The sequence below is a fragment of the Hypanus sabinus genome, chromosome X1 (genome assembly GCF_030144855.1).
Source record: "Hypanus sabinus isolate sHypSab1 chromosome X1, sHypSab1.hap1, whole genome shotgun sequence".
NCBI classification, from domain to species: Eukaryota; Metazoa; Chordata; class Chondrichthyes; order Myliobatiformes; family Dasyatidae; genus Hypanus; species Hypanus sabinus.
The window spans coordinates 29,411,502-29,426,188 of NC_082738.1; the positions used below are offsets into that span (position 1 = coordinate 29,411,502).

General features: G+C 49.5%; 1 protein-coding gene across 2 annotated transcripts in view; it reads right to left on the reverse strand.

Moving 5' to 3' along the window:
• Positions 1 to 14,687, reverse strand: part of itga5 (integrin, alpha 5 (fibronectin receptor, alpha polypeptide)) — a 102,708-nt gene that overhangs the window by 37,580 nt on the left and 50,441 nt on the right. For both annotated transcript variants that reach the window (XR_009509004.1, XM_059956171.1), the window contains exons 3-12: positions 12,759 to 12,850; positions 8,786 to 8,903; positions 8,182 to 8,243; positions 7,401 to 7,446; positions 6,344 to 6,469; positions 5,356 to 5,400; positions 4,570 to 4,613; positions 3,778 to 3,834; positions 2,542 to 2,594; positions 1,317 to 1,522 (exon numbers count right to left, since the gene is read on the reverse strand). Coding sequence is in view for 1 of the 2 variants with exons in the window: in XM_059956171.1 (XP_059812154.1) it covers positions 1,317 to 1,522; positions 2,542 to 2,594; positions 3,778 to 3,834; positions 4,570 to 4,613; positions 5,356 to 5,400; positions 6,344 to 6,469; positions 7,401 to 7,446; positions 8,182 to 8,243; positions 8,786 to 8,903; positions 12,759 to 12,850 (849 nt within the window). In the remaining variant the exon portion in view is untranslated. The remainder of the gene's footprint in view (positions 1 to 1,316; positions 1,523 to 2,541; positions 2,595 to 3,777; positions 3,835 to 4,569; positions 4,614 to 5,355; positions 5,401 to 6,343; positions 6,470 to 7,400; positions 7,447 to 8,181; positions 8,244 to 8,785; positions 8,904 to 12,758; positions 12,851 to 14,687) is intronic.

Genomic DNA, 14,687 nt, shown 5'->3' on the forward strand with positions numbered 1-14,687 from the left:
CAAGTAACATCCACAGAGAGGAATAAAGAGTCAGCGTTTCTAGCTGAGTCCCTTCTTCAAAATCGGAGAGGAAGGAGGAAGAAGCCAGAATAAGAAGGTGGAGAAGGGGGGATGATGTGAGAAGCTGGGAGGTGTCGGGTGGACAAGGCAAAGGGCTGGAGAAGAAGGAATCTGATAGGAGAGGAGAGTGGACCATGGGAGAAAGGGAAGGAGGAGGGGAACCGGGGGAGATGATGAGCAGGAGAGAAGAGATGGGGTAAAGGGGAACTCAGAATTGGGAATGGAAAAAGAGAGAAGGAGGAGGAGGGAGAAGTTGAAGAAATCGATGTTCATGGAACAGGCCCTTCAGCTCACCATGACTATGTCAAATGTGATGCCAAATTAAACTAAATCACTTTTGCCTGCACATGTTTGTCTAACAGCGTCTCAAAAGCCTCCATAGTATCTGCCTCCACCACCACCCACGGCAGCATATTCTAGGCATCCAACACTGTAAAAACATGCCCCACCCATCTCCTTCGAACTCTTACCCCTCACCTTAAATGTACACCCTCTAGATTAGACATCTCTACCTTTGACAGTATGACTGGCTATCCTATATATACCTCTTATAATTTTATAAACCTTCATCAGGTCTCCCTCAGCCTCTGCCGCTCCAGAGAAAACAATCCAAGTTTGTCCAGCCTCTCCTTGTAGCTCACACTCTCTAATCCAGACAAAATCCTGGTGAATCTCCTCTGCTCCCTCTCCAAGGCCCCCACACCCTTCCTGTAATGGGACGACCAGTACTACGCATAATACCTTAAGTTCAGCCTGGCAGAAGTTTTATATCTGTAACCTGACTACCTTGCTCTTGAACTCAGTGCAAACACCTTCCTCACGACTACCAACCTATGCGGCCATTTTCAAGGAACTGTGCACTTGGACCCCAAGATCCTTCTGTTCTGTTGAGAGAACCATCATTTACATTTCATCTCTCTCTGTTTCGTGCAAGCATTTACTCTGCCCTTTGCTTTAAAAGGTGCTGCCCATTGCAAATTAAATGCCAACCATCGTCCCCCTCAACGGGTTAAATCCACCTTTCCCAAACCACTGCCATCCAGGGCCTTCAGAGGCACAATTCCAGAGCTGCTCCACTCCAATGTCCTCCTTTCAAAGAGATTATGGCGACCAGATCTCAGCCAATCTATTTAGCAAATGATTTATTTATTCACCTCCTTGCAGGAGATGTGAATGATTACCCTTTAAATCAATCAAGGTCATGGAACAGAGACCTAGAAATGCTCTCACCGCAAGGAGAAGCAAGCTCTGCATACCATTGAATCCGTCTTGATCCAGGTCCCCTAGCACTGCCACAGAGGTCCCGTATCGTCCATAGGTGTCCTTGCCCGTCAGGTTCTGAGTGACGTTAAATTCCAGCAGGCCAGTCTGCAGATAGACGTAGACTCGTCCAACCTCCTGCAGCCTCCCCCTGGAGTCTCGCTCCATGAACATCGGTGCACCCACAAGAACATCGTCCAGCCTGTAAAATCAGCACTGTGTTTAGATGCCATGCAATAAACTGAGTGCAAGGCAAAGCTCCAGAGGGCCTGAGCCAGCATCAGTGGGATGACCGGCCAGCTGCCCACTTGGCCCATGCCTCAGAGATAGATGAAAATTGGTGCTGGCAGCCCCTGACCTCCAACCCTGCAAGAAACCACAATCTGAGATGACAAGCACTGGCCCCAGGCAAGATCTGAATTCCAGTTCCTGCACCCCAGGCCCACTGAATCCCTGCCAGAACATCTTGAAACAGTGAAGGAAACCATTCAGAAGAGCCTCATGGAAGGGGAAACACAGCTTTGTTATTTTTTTTCACTTCCACTGCAACAGTTTGCAGCCTCTAAGGAGCGGGAAGTGACAAGACAGCCAAGACTGGGGTCTTCCAGCCTGCCAACCAAAGGCTGGCCCATCTTCCCCAGTGCACTGCAGACAAAGGCTTCAGTCTGGTTCAGCACCCACCACAGCCCCCGAGGCAGAAGCGGAAATTGCCTCCACCCTGAACTCGCTCCCCAATGAAGTCAGCGATAAAATCACAGCCAGCTGCTTTCCCACCAGCTTGGCTGCCTAAACAGCAAGATCTCAAACCGAGGTGCTTTCCGACTGCTCACTGGGACACTTTGCTCTGTGTCAGGGTTTGGGCTCTGGGAAAACAGGGAGAGGGTCAAATGGGTGAGAAGTTTGGTTTTTCAGGCCCCTGTATGATATTTAACTAGGAGAGGAGGCGGGAGATGAACAATGAAATGAGGAGTCTGCGTGTTGGCCCGGAAACATTACTCCAACACACGGGAGTTCAGCTTTAATTGAAAAGGGCTGTGAGCATCTTCCTGCCTGGTTTCTCCTTGAACGATTCTGCAGAACACGATGACACATGCACAAGCAATTAAAAGAGGAAATCACATTTGGCATATTTTAACAATCACTTCCTACGAAATGCTGTTTGTAGGAGCTGACTGGCTTAGCACAGTGCCAGGCTCCTCCTCACTGGCTGGGATAACTCACCCATCACTGTTGATGTCAGTCACTGCCACAGTGTATCCAAAGTATGAGGCCATCTGGAAGAAATTAAGGAGAGACCTCTCAGTGTTTCATTGAATTACAGTGTGAGAGTGAGAGAGCGAGTGGGGGGGAAAGAGAGTGAGGGGAAGAGAGTGACAGAGTGAGGGGGAAGAGAGTGAGAGAGTGAGGGGGAAGAGAGAGTGAGGGGGACGAGAGTGAGGGGGACGAGAGTGAGGGGGACGAGAGTGAGGGGGACGAGAGTGAGGGGGACGAGAGTGAGGGGGACGAGAGTGAGGGGGACGAGAGTGAGGGGGAAGAGAGTGAGGGGGAAGAGAGTGAGGGGGAAGAGAGTGAGGGGGAAGAGAGTAAGGGGGAATGGGGAAGAGTGAGAGGGAGCAGGGACAGAGTGAGGGGGACAGTGAGAGAGGAACTGAGAGAGAGGGGGAGAGGGGAGAGAGAGTGAGAGAGGGGGAGAGAGTGAGTGAGAGTGAGGGGGAGAGAGTGAGAGTGAGCCTGTGTGTGGAAGCATAGCTCATTTTTTCCAGGAGGGTCCCTCCTCTTTACAATTTCTATGTGGAGCGATGCCCGGGTAATTCCCAAAGGCTCCTGGTCACAGTCCAGCTGGTTCACACTGTGAATGAAGGTGGTGCTCAAGGAAAGTGTGACCTCAGTGGGTGGAGTGTCCTTGGTTCCAATTCCAATTCCAATTCCAGTTCCAAATTCACACCTTTTTGGGCTAGCTTGCACCCACAGCCCTGAAATCACTCTGGCTGGGCGAAAGCCTGAACAACAAGGGCTGACTTGATCACAGACTAGTCAGGCTCCCTCAACCACAGGGAATAACCTGTGGATCTCAACTTCACTCACCCTATCACTGAACTCTTCCCACAAACTATGGACTCACTTCTAATGACTCTTCATCTCACATGCTCTTGATAATTTTTGCTTATTTATTTATTTATTATTATTATTAAGCTACTTTTTCTGATCACACTTTAGGGTCACTAGGCCACGGGAGCAAATAAACTGGCCCCTGTCCCGGAGACAAAGGCTCCCCAGCCCAGGATCAGTCCACTTAGTGTTAACCACAGATCAAAGCCAGCGACTCCAGACACAGTGGGCTCTTGCTAGCTTAGTCCCTGTTGGGAAGTATTGGTCAGGCCCTGAACAACTCAGGACTTGCGTCTCCAGAATGGTGGCGGTCAATAAGAAACACAGCCGAGGGACAGAGAAACTTACTTGGTCACCGGATAAGTTGAATAAAGCTTTCATATTTGTCCCATTTAAAATGGTGACCTGTTGGAGAGATCAGAGCAGAGGTAAGTCAAACACATAACCTCGGGTGGAATAGAAATAAACAGGGCAAGTGTCCCGTTCCAGGACGGGCTCCAGTGCAGTAAGACACTCTCAGCTGCACTGAGGGGCAACGACGGCTCCGTCCCAGCCCCTCCTCAAGGGATGTTCTGAGCTGTCAGATGTCTCCAGACCTCCCACCAAGGTGGCCGTGCCTTTCAATTTTCATTCAGTGCAGTTTGAGCCAAAGGCCCACCAGGGCAAGGTGGGGAGGGGGTGTTCTGGGAAAACAGGGAGGGAGCAAACAGTTCCACCTCCCTCTGCTCATCGCATCACTGACGCGCCGAAGTGCTTCAACCTGGTTCATGTTTCCAGAGCCAATGCAACTGAGGGAAATACCCAGGCTCTTTCAGAAGGGAGAGGAATTAGATGCAGGCAAGGAGAACAGCTCAGTGGAGTCACACCTGCAAAATGCCACTCAAGCTGACAGGCTAAATCACGCAGGGCTATGGAAATGACCGTCAGTGCTGGGGATGCAACTGTGGCTCCTCCAGCATGGGGCCCCGGGGTCATCATCGTGCAGGAACCCACAGGAGTATGTTCCTCCCTCGGCGCGAGAGAGGCTGCTGTGTGCGTGAGGGCCGATTTTGACGGGCTAGCAGGTTCCCCGTAATGAGGTTTAGGTGAGGGCGGACTTCTAACCCAAGTGTCTGACTGCAATTGTCGATCGGTGCTTACATATCCAACGGAATGCGTCCCGCGTGGTACCCCGGTGACATAATCTGCCAATGAGAACAGACACACTGTCAATCTAGTTCCACATCTTGGTCCTGCTCAAGTCCTCTCATCCCTTCCTCCTACCTGCTCACCCTCTCTCTCCAACCCCTCCCCTTCACAGCACCCCCATCCCCACTTCTGCCCCTTTCCCTCAGCCCAACAGCCCTCTGTCCCCATGACCACCTCACTGTCCCCTCCTTCCCACATCGTTTTGCACACAGTTTTCTCTGTGCAGACTCACCAGAGACTGCAACATAGCCGTAGAGAGATATAATACGGAAACAGGCCCTTTGGCCCATTGAGTCTGTGCCGACCATCAACCACCCATTTACACCAATCTCATTTCATTCTCCCCACATACCTGTCAACTCCCCCCAGATTCTAACCGTCACCCACTAACAGGGGGTAATTTATAGTGACAATTAACCCACCAACACCATGTGTCTTTGGGACATAGGGAGAAACCCACAGTCATGGGGAGAACATGCAGACTCCACACAGACAGCACCAAGGGTCAGGATTGAACCCGGATCTCTGAGGTTGTGAGGCAGGGGCTCTGCCCCTGACTGTTTAAGGAAAAAGCCCTTTGGCACCTTCCAGGGGTAAAGTAAGAATAGGCAGTGAATGCCAGTGTTTTTTTTCTCAGCTGACAAGTTGTCTCAGTTGCTCTGCAACTACTGGCAAGCAGGAGAAATGCCACGAAACAAGCTGGAACACTCTCACGACTGCCGTGCATGCAAATCTTACCTTCAGTGGAATCTCCAGTGAACTCTCCAACAGCCACAGAATAACCTTTGAAAGAGAAAGGAAACAGCTTAGCACGACAGAAGAGGGAAGGAAATGGGGAGAACTGGGTCCAGCTTGCAAGTCTCCTTACTGAGACTTCAATGAGTCCAAGGAAGGCGAGTGCTCCAGCCAGCGGTGCCCCTTTTTGGAACTGTGGATCACGGCCTGGAACCCAAAGCTGAGGTCCACCCAGCTTTTCCCAGATCTACTGTGCATAGAAAATAGAACAATGCAGCACAGTAGGGGACTTACGGCCCACAATGCTGTGCCGACCTTATAACCTACTCCGAGATCAATCTAACCCTTCCTTCCTACATTGACCTCCATTTTTCTATCATCCATGTGCCTATCTAAGAGTCTCTTAAATACCCCTAATCTATCTGCCTCTACCACCATCCCTGACAGGGCATACTACACACCCACCACTCTGTGTAAAAAACTGACCTCTGACATCCAACCCAAATACTTTCCTCCAATTAGATCTGACCATACTGTCGAGGTCAGCATTCATTGCCTACCCCAACTTGAACCGCTGCAGTCCCAGAGAACATGCGCTCATAGAATCACAATCTCGAGCAGCAGAAGTTGTGAAATGTCTTATGGCAGCAGCACAGGGCAGGGATAACAAATTACCAGAAGTTACAATTTTTTAAAAAAAGCAAAAGATGAATAGTGTGGTAGTGTTCATGGACCGTTCAGAAATCTGTTGGCAGAGGGAAAGAAGCTGTTGTCTACTGTGCAGACGATCCTGTAGCACTATTTTACAGGACTTCTTTCAGCCTGGCCTCTCACGCGCTTGTGACAAGTAAAGCTAATCCTTAATCTTTATCCTTAGTGATTTCTCCAACCTCCCACGCAGCTGGAGTACAGGTACCATTGGAGCCAGCACGCAGAAGCTGTCCCTTTGAACAGTCGGCTGTTGGGGCTAAACACGAGAGGTCCCACTCACCGAGGTAACTGTCATCAAAGGAGGTCGGGGACGTAGCAGTACGCATCTCCCCATCCGTGAACTGGATATAGCTGAGGTCAGCATTGGGTTGAAACACGTCCTTGATGTAGGCAGAGACCAGCTGGCCTGAGAAACCAACACAGAAACCAATCAGAGCGGAGCCGAGAAAAAAGCCGGATCCCAAAGTCCTCCCCAGCCCACCCGCCCACTGACCCTCAGGGACGGGATGTCTCACCATCTCCCCCTCCCAACCCCCAGCAGGGAGATGTTCCAAGGAGAATCTGACAAGAGGATGCCTGGGGCAAGGGGGTTGGTTCAGGAAGGGCACCGGTACTCCAGGCTACAGTGGTCAGGGGTGAGTGAGGCAACGATTGCAGAAGTGTCGGCAGGAAGGGGAGAGGGTGGTGGCTGAAGGGAGTCAGATGCGGGGCAGTAGGTATGGCTGTCCTGAATGAACAGAGCTGGATGAGCCACTCCTGCTCCCATGGAGACGCTTCCTTGGCAGGTGGGAGGAAAAGACTTGGTATTGACAGTTGTTCTGGCCGGAAATTGTGAAATACTGTGGTAATATAGGTTGGGTGAGGGTTTCTGCAGAGCTGAGACTGGGTGGGGTCAGGAGGGTAGTGAAACAAGCAATCGCGGTGTTGAAATGGACACAAGATAGTGTTTGTGAACAGTCCGGTTGATAAAGACTACGGATAGGGGTCTGAGGATTGTGAGAAGGTTTTATCCCAGGCACACAGTGAGCTGCAGCGTACACCGAGAGAGGACAAGGAAACGCAGGGCACTGGAGTGATGTGAAATCACTCGAAGCAGTGGAGATATCCCAGAAAATGAACATTTGAATGTGAGGGAACATGAGAGACAGTGAGAACAAGAGAGAAAGGCAGGGGAGAGGCAGAGACAGAGAGAGAAAGAGAGAGGCAGAGACAGAGATACACATACAGAGTGGGAGAGCGGGAGAGAGGATAACCAGCTGTGGTGTTGAGTCCTGGATACAGAGCCTATCCATGCCCAGCTCCACTACATCCACACTCCTGTCAGGGACATGCCTTACCTTGCCAGTAGAAACTGCCTGGCCCACCGAGCACCACCCGGCCACTCTGTAAGGACACCGACAGTTGGCATTAGTGAACAGGCTCATACCCTGATACAACAGAGCCATCAGCTCTGTTTATGTGACCACCCGTCCCCCTCACTACGAACGCAGACACCAACCACCTTCTCCGTCAGTCCCTCGAGATAGAAACTGACTCCAGTTTCATGGGTTCTGATGAGGCTGATGTGGGACCTGCAAACTCTCCCACAGGTGGGCAGGAGGTGTGGGGTCTGACACCTCTCCTTCCACCAGATTTGGCTGGGATCTCCAGTGCCCTGATGTACCTGATGTCAACAATCCAAGTACTCAGAAACAAACAGAAGGGTAGAAGCACTTTCCTCAGTTGACCGCAGGCCATGCTGGTACATTGAAGCATCGGACTCTGCCAGCTCCATGTCTAGCCCTGGAGACCTCTACAAAGTGCAAGGGAACCCACGAAGATCCAATTCTTGAGAAGCACAGAGTCCCCAAGCATACTGAGGGAGGTGGGGTCTAGTGTCCCAGTGCCTCAAACTTTAAAAAGTCTGTGAAGAATGGCATTAAATTGTGCCCTCTGCCCTGAAAATGAACCATCTGGTCCCATTGCCATGGCAACTGGGGCTCCCCGGTGGAGATTGGTCACAGAAGCGACACCTCACTGACTCTCAGTAAGGAAGGCAAGGTGGCACTTCGGGTGGCAGCCACTTTGATACCCATACACAGTCCGGGATGGCTGTTTGCAGAATCCCAAGGTTCTTACCTCTGTTAGGTCGGCACTGAAACCAGCCTGGCAGAATCCCTGGCCTGAAATCGAATGCCAATCTGTGGAAATAGAGGCAGTCCAATTACATCAGTCACAAAGCTAATGCCTAAACCTGAGAAGTATCACTATGCCTGGAGCACTGGGAGGCCAATGTAAAAGAAGAATACTCTAATGAGAGGATGTTTGCAACAAGAGCTTCATGATTTGTGCTTTGGTGAAGCATCAACCACACAAGACGGGATGGAAAATGAGTCATTACTCAGCCTATCCTGTACATTAGCAGAACTTATCAGGGAGGGTAGGATATCCTGTGCCCTCGCTCCATCACACTTTCCCTGAGGTGGGTCTGAAACTTGGAGCCAGTGTGTAACAGGCACAACTACACCATCGAATGCTGCTTTCTATCAAAGATGGGTCAGGGGGACCAAAAATTGGCCCAAGTGCCCTGGGATGCAGGCAAAGAGAGGAATCAAACCCCATGATGGGACAATAGAAGTGTCACCACCCACTGAGGGCAGTCAAGGGTTAAGGGGCATCCAGGACACTGGAGAGGGAACTGAAGGACCACTGTGTCGGATCGTTTACACGAGGCAGCACCTACTCGTTCGACATGGCGCGTACTCCACTATGTAGCTGAAGTTGCCTGTGGCGAGGTAGCAGCTCCCCACCAATTCGTGGTCCTGTTGATCTCTTTTCCATATGTAACGAGGGGCACAGGCCTGAGGAAAAGAGAAAGAGAAGAGTCAGACTCATGCTTCCTCGCAGAAATTCCACCGAGTCCAGGGGGCGATGCAGTGATAGGCCAAGGGCTGAACTTTACCCACCCGGTTCGTTAACATCACAAAGCCTCCAGCCTCCCCACATGGCCCTAGCAAATACTGGCTCTCTTCAAACCTGACAAATCACAACGCTCAAAAATAAAGTGAACGCAAACCGCCCCTCTCTGATACATCTCCTGGCATACCACAGATGGGGAGACTTCGACCACTGGATTTGGACCCAGCGTGACTTTAGCCTGTGTTGGGCCTCTCTTACAATGAGGGGGGTGGGGGTGAGGGTAGTGGTGGGGATCTGAAGTATCAGGCAATTTAGAGGCTGGAAAGTGATGCAGAAGTCAGCGACAGCAAGTTAAATAAAACATAGAACATAACAGCACAGTCTTCAGCCCACAATGTTGTGCCGACTTTTTAACCTCAATTCCTCCTACACAGCAGGAGTAGGGGGCAGGAGTCTGTGGGTTTCAACTACATTTATTTCAATGCAAATCTCTGACAGGAAAGGTGGATGAACTCAGGGCATTGACAGCTACATAGGACTAGGTAGTACAGCCATTACGGATGCAGGGCTAAAGGAGGGATAGGACTGGTAGTTTAACGTTCCAGAGTGCAGGTGCTATGGGTAGGACAGAGGTGGAGGGAAGAGAGGAGGAGGATGAGTTGATTTAGGGGGATATCATGGTTTTAGTCAGAGATTAAATTAAGGGGAATGATTAAGGGGCATGTCACAGATGTAGTCAGAGATGACTACTGAAGGATCATCCAGAGAAACAAAAAGGGGGTGATCACATTGTTGGCATTGGACCATAGGGTCCTGAACAGACAACAGGAATAAACATGTAGGGAGACTGTGCAAAATTGTAAGAATAATTGGGTTGTCATAATAGGGAATTTTTTAACTTTCCTAATATAGAGTGGGGGCTCCATAGTGCTAAGGGCTGAGACGGGGAAGAATTTGTTCCCTGTGTTCAGAAAGGTTTCCTCAGGAAATCCATAAAGGGCCCTGGATGCACAAGAGATCCTGCAAATGCTGGCATTCTGGAACAACGCACACAAAATGCTGGAGGAACTCAGCAGTTCGGATTCACACGCAAAGGATTTCCTCACCGGCAAAGACTATTCAGGACCCCGAAGGGCGATGAGGGAGGTGGTGTGGCACTTAGCATGGTTGCATTCTGTTTGGGCTGCTTTCAAAGGCATGACTATGGAGGGGGCAGAGCTCAACCTGAGGTGTCAGTGGGGGAGGAGCACTTTGAGGCCACTGACCGTTGTTCTATTAGATTTAAGGAAAGGAACAGACCTGGTCCACAAGTTAAAGTTTTAAACTGCAGCCAGTTAAACTTGCAGAAGTTGACTGAAGAAGGTTGTTAGTGGGTAAAGGGACATTTGGCGATATGCATAAGTGAACAATACACATCTTTTGCTACTAGCGCACAAAGGAATTTAAAATCGCACGAAAGGTTGTCACCCTTTACCTCGTTGGCATGTTAAGTACATTTCACAAGCGTGCACAATCACATTTCCTTTTCTGGTTTCTGATGTTGACAACGTGGAGCTTGCACTGATTTGTCTGCAGATTTGAAAACTGGCTTATTGGTACTGTTTTTATTGAAGAAATTATTGATTCACTATGTCGAATTCAAAAGAAGCAGAGGGTGTGAAGCGCAAAAGAACTGCTAGTTCATTGAAAGCGGAATGGCTTAATGAAACAGTAGAAACTGCTACACCAAAAGCTCAAGGCCAGGAACGTGCAGCTATGAGAACTATTTATGTACAATACAGAAACTGGTGTTACCTGTGTGTATTGTTGTGATGCAAAAGTTGCTGGAGAATTTGCAAATAGGAAGAAGTGGAGGTGATATTTAGAAGCTTGACTTTTTAAAGTGCCATTAAACAAACAAATCACACATGGACAATGTGTAAAAGCTCCGGTGAGAAAATCCTTCATTACCCTCTACAGGCCTGCTATGCAATGAATACATCTCTTTATAAATTCAGTGCACACATGCTGCTGTCACCGGGCAAAAGATTGCACAGCACAAGATTTTTGCACACACTGGTCATTACAAATTAGAGGGGACATTGATCGAGATCCACATGTTCCCGTTAGAGCAAGGGCCAAGGTTGGCAGGAGTAGGGATCCCTGGGTGACGAAGGACGTTGAGGTCCTGGTCAGGAGAAAGGGACAGGCAGCTGGGATCAAGTGAATCCCAGAGGGAGTGTAGGGGATGCTGAAGCGTACTCAAGAATGGAATCAGGAGGGCAAAAAGGAAAAATGAAATGGCTTTGGAAGGTGTACATGTTTTCCTGAAAGTGGAGTCACAGGTTGGTGAAAGTGGCACCTGGCCTTCATCAGTCAGGACACTGACTATAAAATTTTGCAGGTCTACCAGGAGCCTGAGGGACAATTTTTCTTTTAAAAAAATGCAGAACGTGGTCAGCATATGGAACAAGCTTCCAGAGAAAGTGGTTGAGGCAGGTACAATAACAACATTTAAAAGATTGTTTGTCCGACGATGGTGATGAAAGGATTGGAAAGGTTTAGAAGGATATGATCAAACGCGGGCAAATGAGACCACATATAGGGCACCTTAGTTATCACGGATGAGTTGGGCCAAAGGGCCTGTTTCTGTGCTGTACGACTCTGTGTGAAAGGAGAAATGACAGACTGAAGGAAGGAAAGATGATTTAGCAGAGCTCGGTCCAGGCAGCTGGAGGGCCTGGCTGCTGCTGGAGGAATGATTGAAGCAGGATGTAGGAGAGGCAAGAGTTACACGAGCTGGGACATGAATTCACGCTCTCGGGGTATGAGAGGTAAACAGAATCAATGAACACCAACACCACAGGGAAGTTGCAGAAACCAATGGCATTTGAAGACGTGAAAGCCCGGTAGATAGATATATCAGCATTTCATCAACGAAATAGATGTCACTTACATAGCACACAGCACAGGAAGGAGCCTGCTCACAACATATCCTCAAAGGCGGGGACTGTGGAATCCAGTCCTCACAGAGAGTCAACAATTAGTCCATAACACATCCGAGCAGAATTAGGCCATTTTCTCATTGAGTCTGCTCTGCTCTGCTCTGGTCTTGGTACCGTACCGCGGTGTTACACAGTGACAGACCCGTCCCCACCGGTACCGTACCCCGGTGTAACACAGTGACAGACCCGTCCCCACCGGTACCATACCCTTGTATTAGTAAATAACAAAAGTCCCCACTTGTACTGTACCATGGTGCTATACAGAGACAGACCCAACTCCACCATTACTGTTATACAGCAATAGACTATGTCCACCAGTACCGTAGATACCCAGATTCACCACCTTCTGGCTGAAGAAATTCTTCATCTCTGTTCTAAAGGGATGTCCTTGTACTCTGAGGCTGTGCGCTCTAGTCCTCGACTCCCACTCTCTAGGAAACATCATCTCCATGTCCATTCTATCCAGACCTTTCAATATCCAGAAGGTTTCAATGAGATCCCCTCTCATTCTTCTAAACTCCAGCAAGTACAGGCCCCGAGCCATCAAACACGCTTCATACGTTAACTCTTTCATTCCCAAGATAATTCTCATGAACATCCTCTGGACCCTCTCAAATGCCAGCACATCATTCTTAGAATAAGGGCTAACAACTGCCCCGTTCCCATATTCCAAGTCCGAGTGCATGTACATCTCCACACATAGCCAGGTGCAGACATGTCAATTCCAGATAAATTGAGCGCACCAAGTCCCAATGGTCCGATCCATGGGAATGCCAATGCTGCTGCATGTCACAGGAAGGCTGGACAACTCACCAGGACAGTGTGATTGCGTGATCGGATCGTTGCTCCAAACCACTGGCTGGACTTCAGCTCCAGTTCTTCATACTCGTTGAACAGACGGTTACCTGGAGGCAAAACACAGCCACCATTTAGAATAAAACAGGAGCAAGTGTACCACAACTTTCCTTGGCATTGATTCATTCCAATGAAGATCAGTGGTTTCCTTCAGCAAATAATATTTTGAAATACAGTACATTGGTCGCTGTTAACGTTATATCGATGGAAGGAACAGGAGACTCTGTGACTGAGTCCCCAAATCTCTCCCCAGCTGGGGATTTCCTCACCTCATTATGCCTCCAGGGGTCAGTGCTGGGACCACTGGATTTTACACATATTCATGACCTCGAGACGAGTGTACAGGGTAAAACGTCCGGACCTGCTGACGACCCGTGGTTGGAAGTGCGATGGTCTGTAAGGAGGGGAGTGACTGTCTGTTCCGGACACAGTGAGGCTGGCAGGATGGGCAAACAGGAGGCAGATGGAATTTAATACAGAGAAGTGAGAAGTGAAACACTTTGGCAGAAAGAACAAGGAGAGACACCATGGACCCAGTAGCACAGTGCTGAATGGTGTGGGAACAGAGAGACCCGGGTGTACATGAATGTCAGTGTTTGGAAGTGGCCGGGCGTGTTGGGAGAGTGGTCGGTGAAGTGTTTGTGATCCTGGGATTCGGACAGAGACCAGACACGGGGAGGTGACGTGGAACCTGGACAAACACTGACTCGGACACAACTGGAGGACTGCGTCCATTTCTGGTCACCACACTTTAGGAAGGATGTGAGGATGCGAGGATGCCAGAAAGAGGCAGAAATTATCTACTGGAATGGTTCTGGGGACAAGGGGTCCCATCCGTAGGGTTAGACTGGAGAAGCTGGGCTTGTTCCCCCTGGAGTAAAGGAGGTTGAGGGGAGATGTTGTGGAGATGGACAAGGTCATGAGGGGTTCAGATGGGGTTATGGGGGGGGGTGATGTTCCCATTGGTGGCGAAGTCAAGGCCTGGGGACACTGAATTAGCATTTTGTGCTAAAGTTATTCGGGGGGGGGGGGGGGGGGTTGGTTGTGAGGAAAACCTCTTCACCCAGAGAGCGGTGATGATCTGGGACTCAGTGTCTGTAGGGGTGGAGTTTTGTACTGAAGATACGGGGGAACGGTGAGGAAAACCTCTTCACCCAGAGAGCGGTGATGATCTGGGACTCAGTGTCTGTAGGGGTGGAGACAGGGTCAGTCAGGGCCTTCAACTGGATCAGCACCGGAGGGAATTATTTGTACGGGGTGGGGAACAAGTAGGGGAAATGGGACGGTTGGGAGAGTCCACAGAATGCCAGCAGAAACTCAATAGGATGAATGGCCTTCTGCTGTGCTGAGACTATTTTATGATTCATTCCTGGACCTTATGTGGATGAAGAATGGAGACTGAGTGTTATCAAGACCATGGTATCATTGTAGCACATGACTGCTGAAGAGCTGAAGGATAACCAGAATGCCATTGGCCTTTTATTAATTTAATGTTTGAGTGGTTTGATTGGATGTTTCAGATCAAAGATCTTTCATGGATACATGAACATTATACTTCGTTTGAAAAATCAAGTCCCGACTTGACATCACACATGTATAACTACAGAGGAACACAAGGGAATGACGTATTGCAAGTGGTCTGTTCTTCTAGTGGGTGTCCTGCCTCTGGAAAGGTGACATGCCTTCAAGGGAGTGCTTGTAAATCGTCAAGGGTTGGAAACACTGGTTAAAGTGTGAAGCATGTCACTTCCACCAAACCTGAAGGTAGGGAAGGTGTCTCACCAGGGATTGACTTTGGTCCTCTGGCAAAGCAGAAACATGCAAAAAGCTAGCTTCTGAAAAGAACAGCAGTCCATTATCTGTGAGGGGTGATCCAAAGCATCCGGG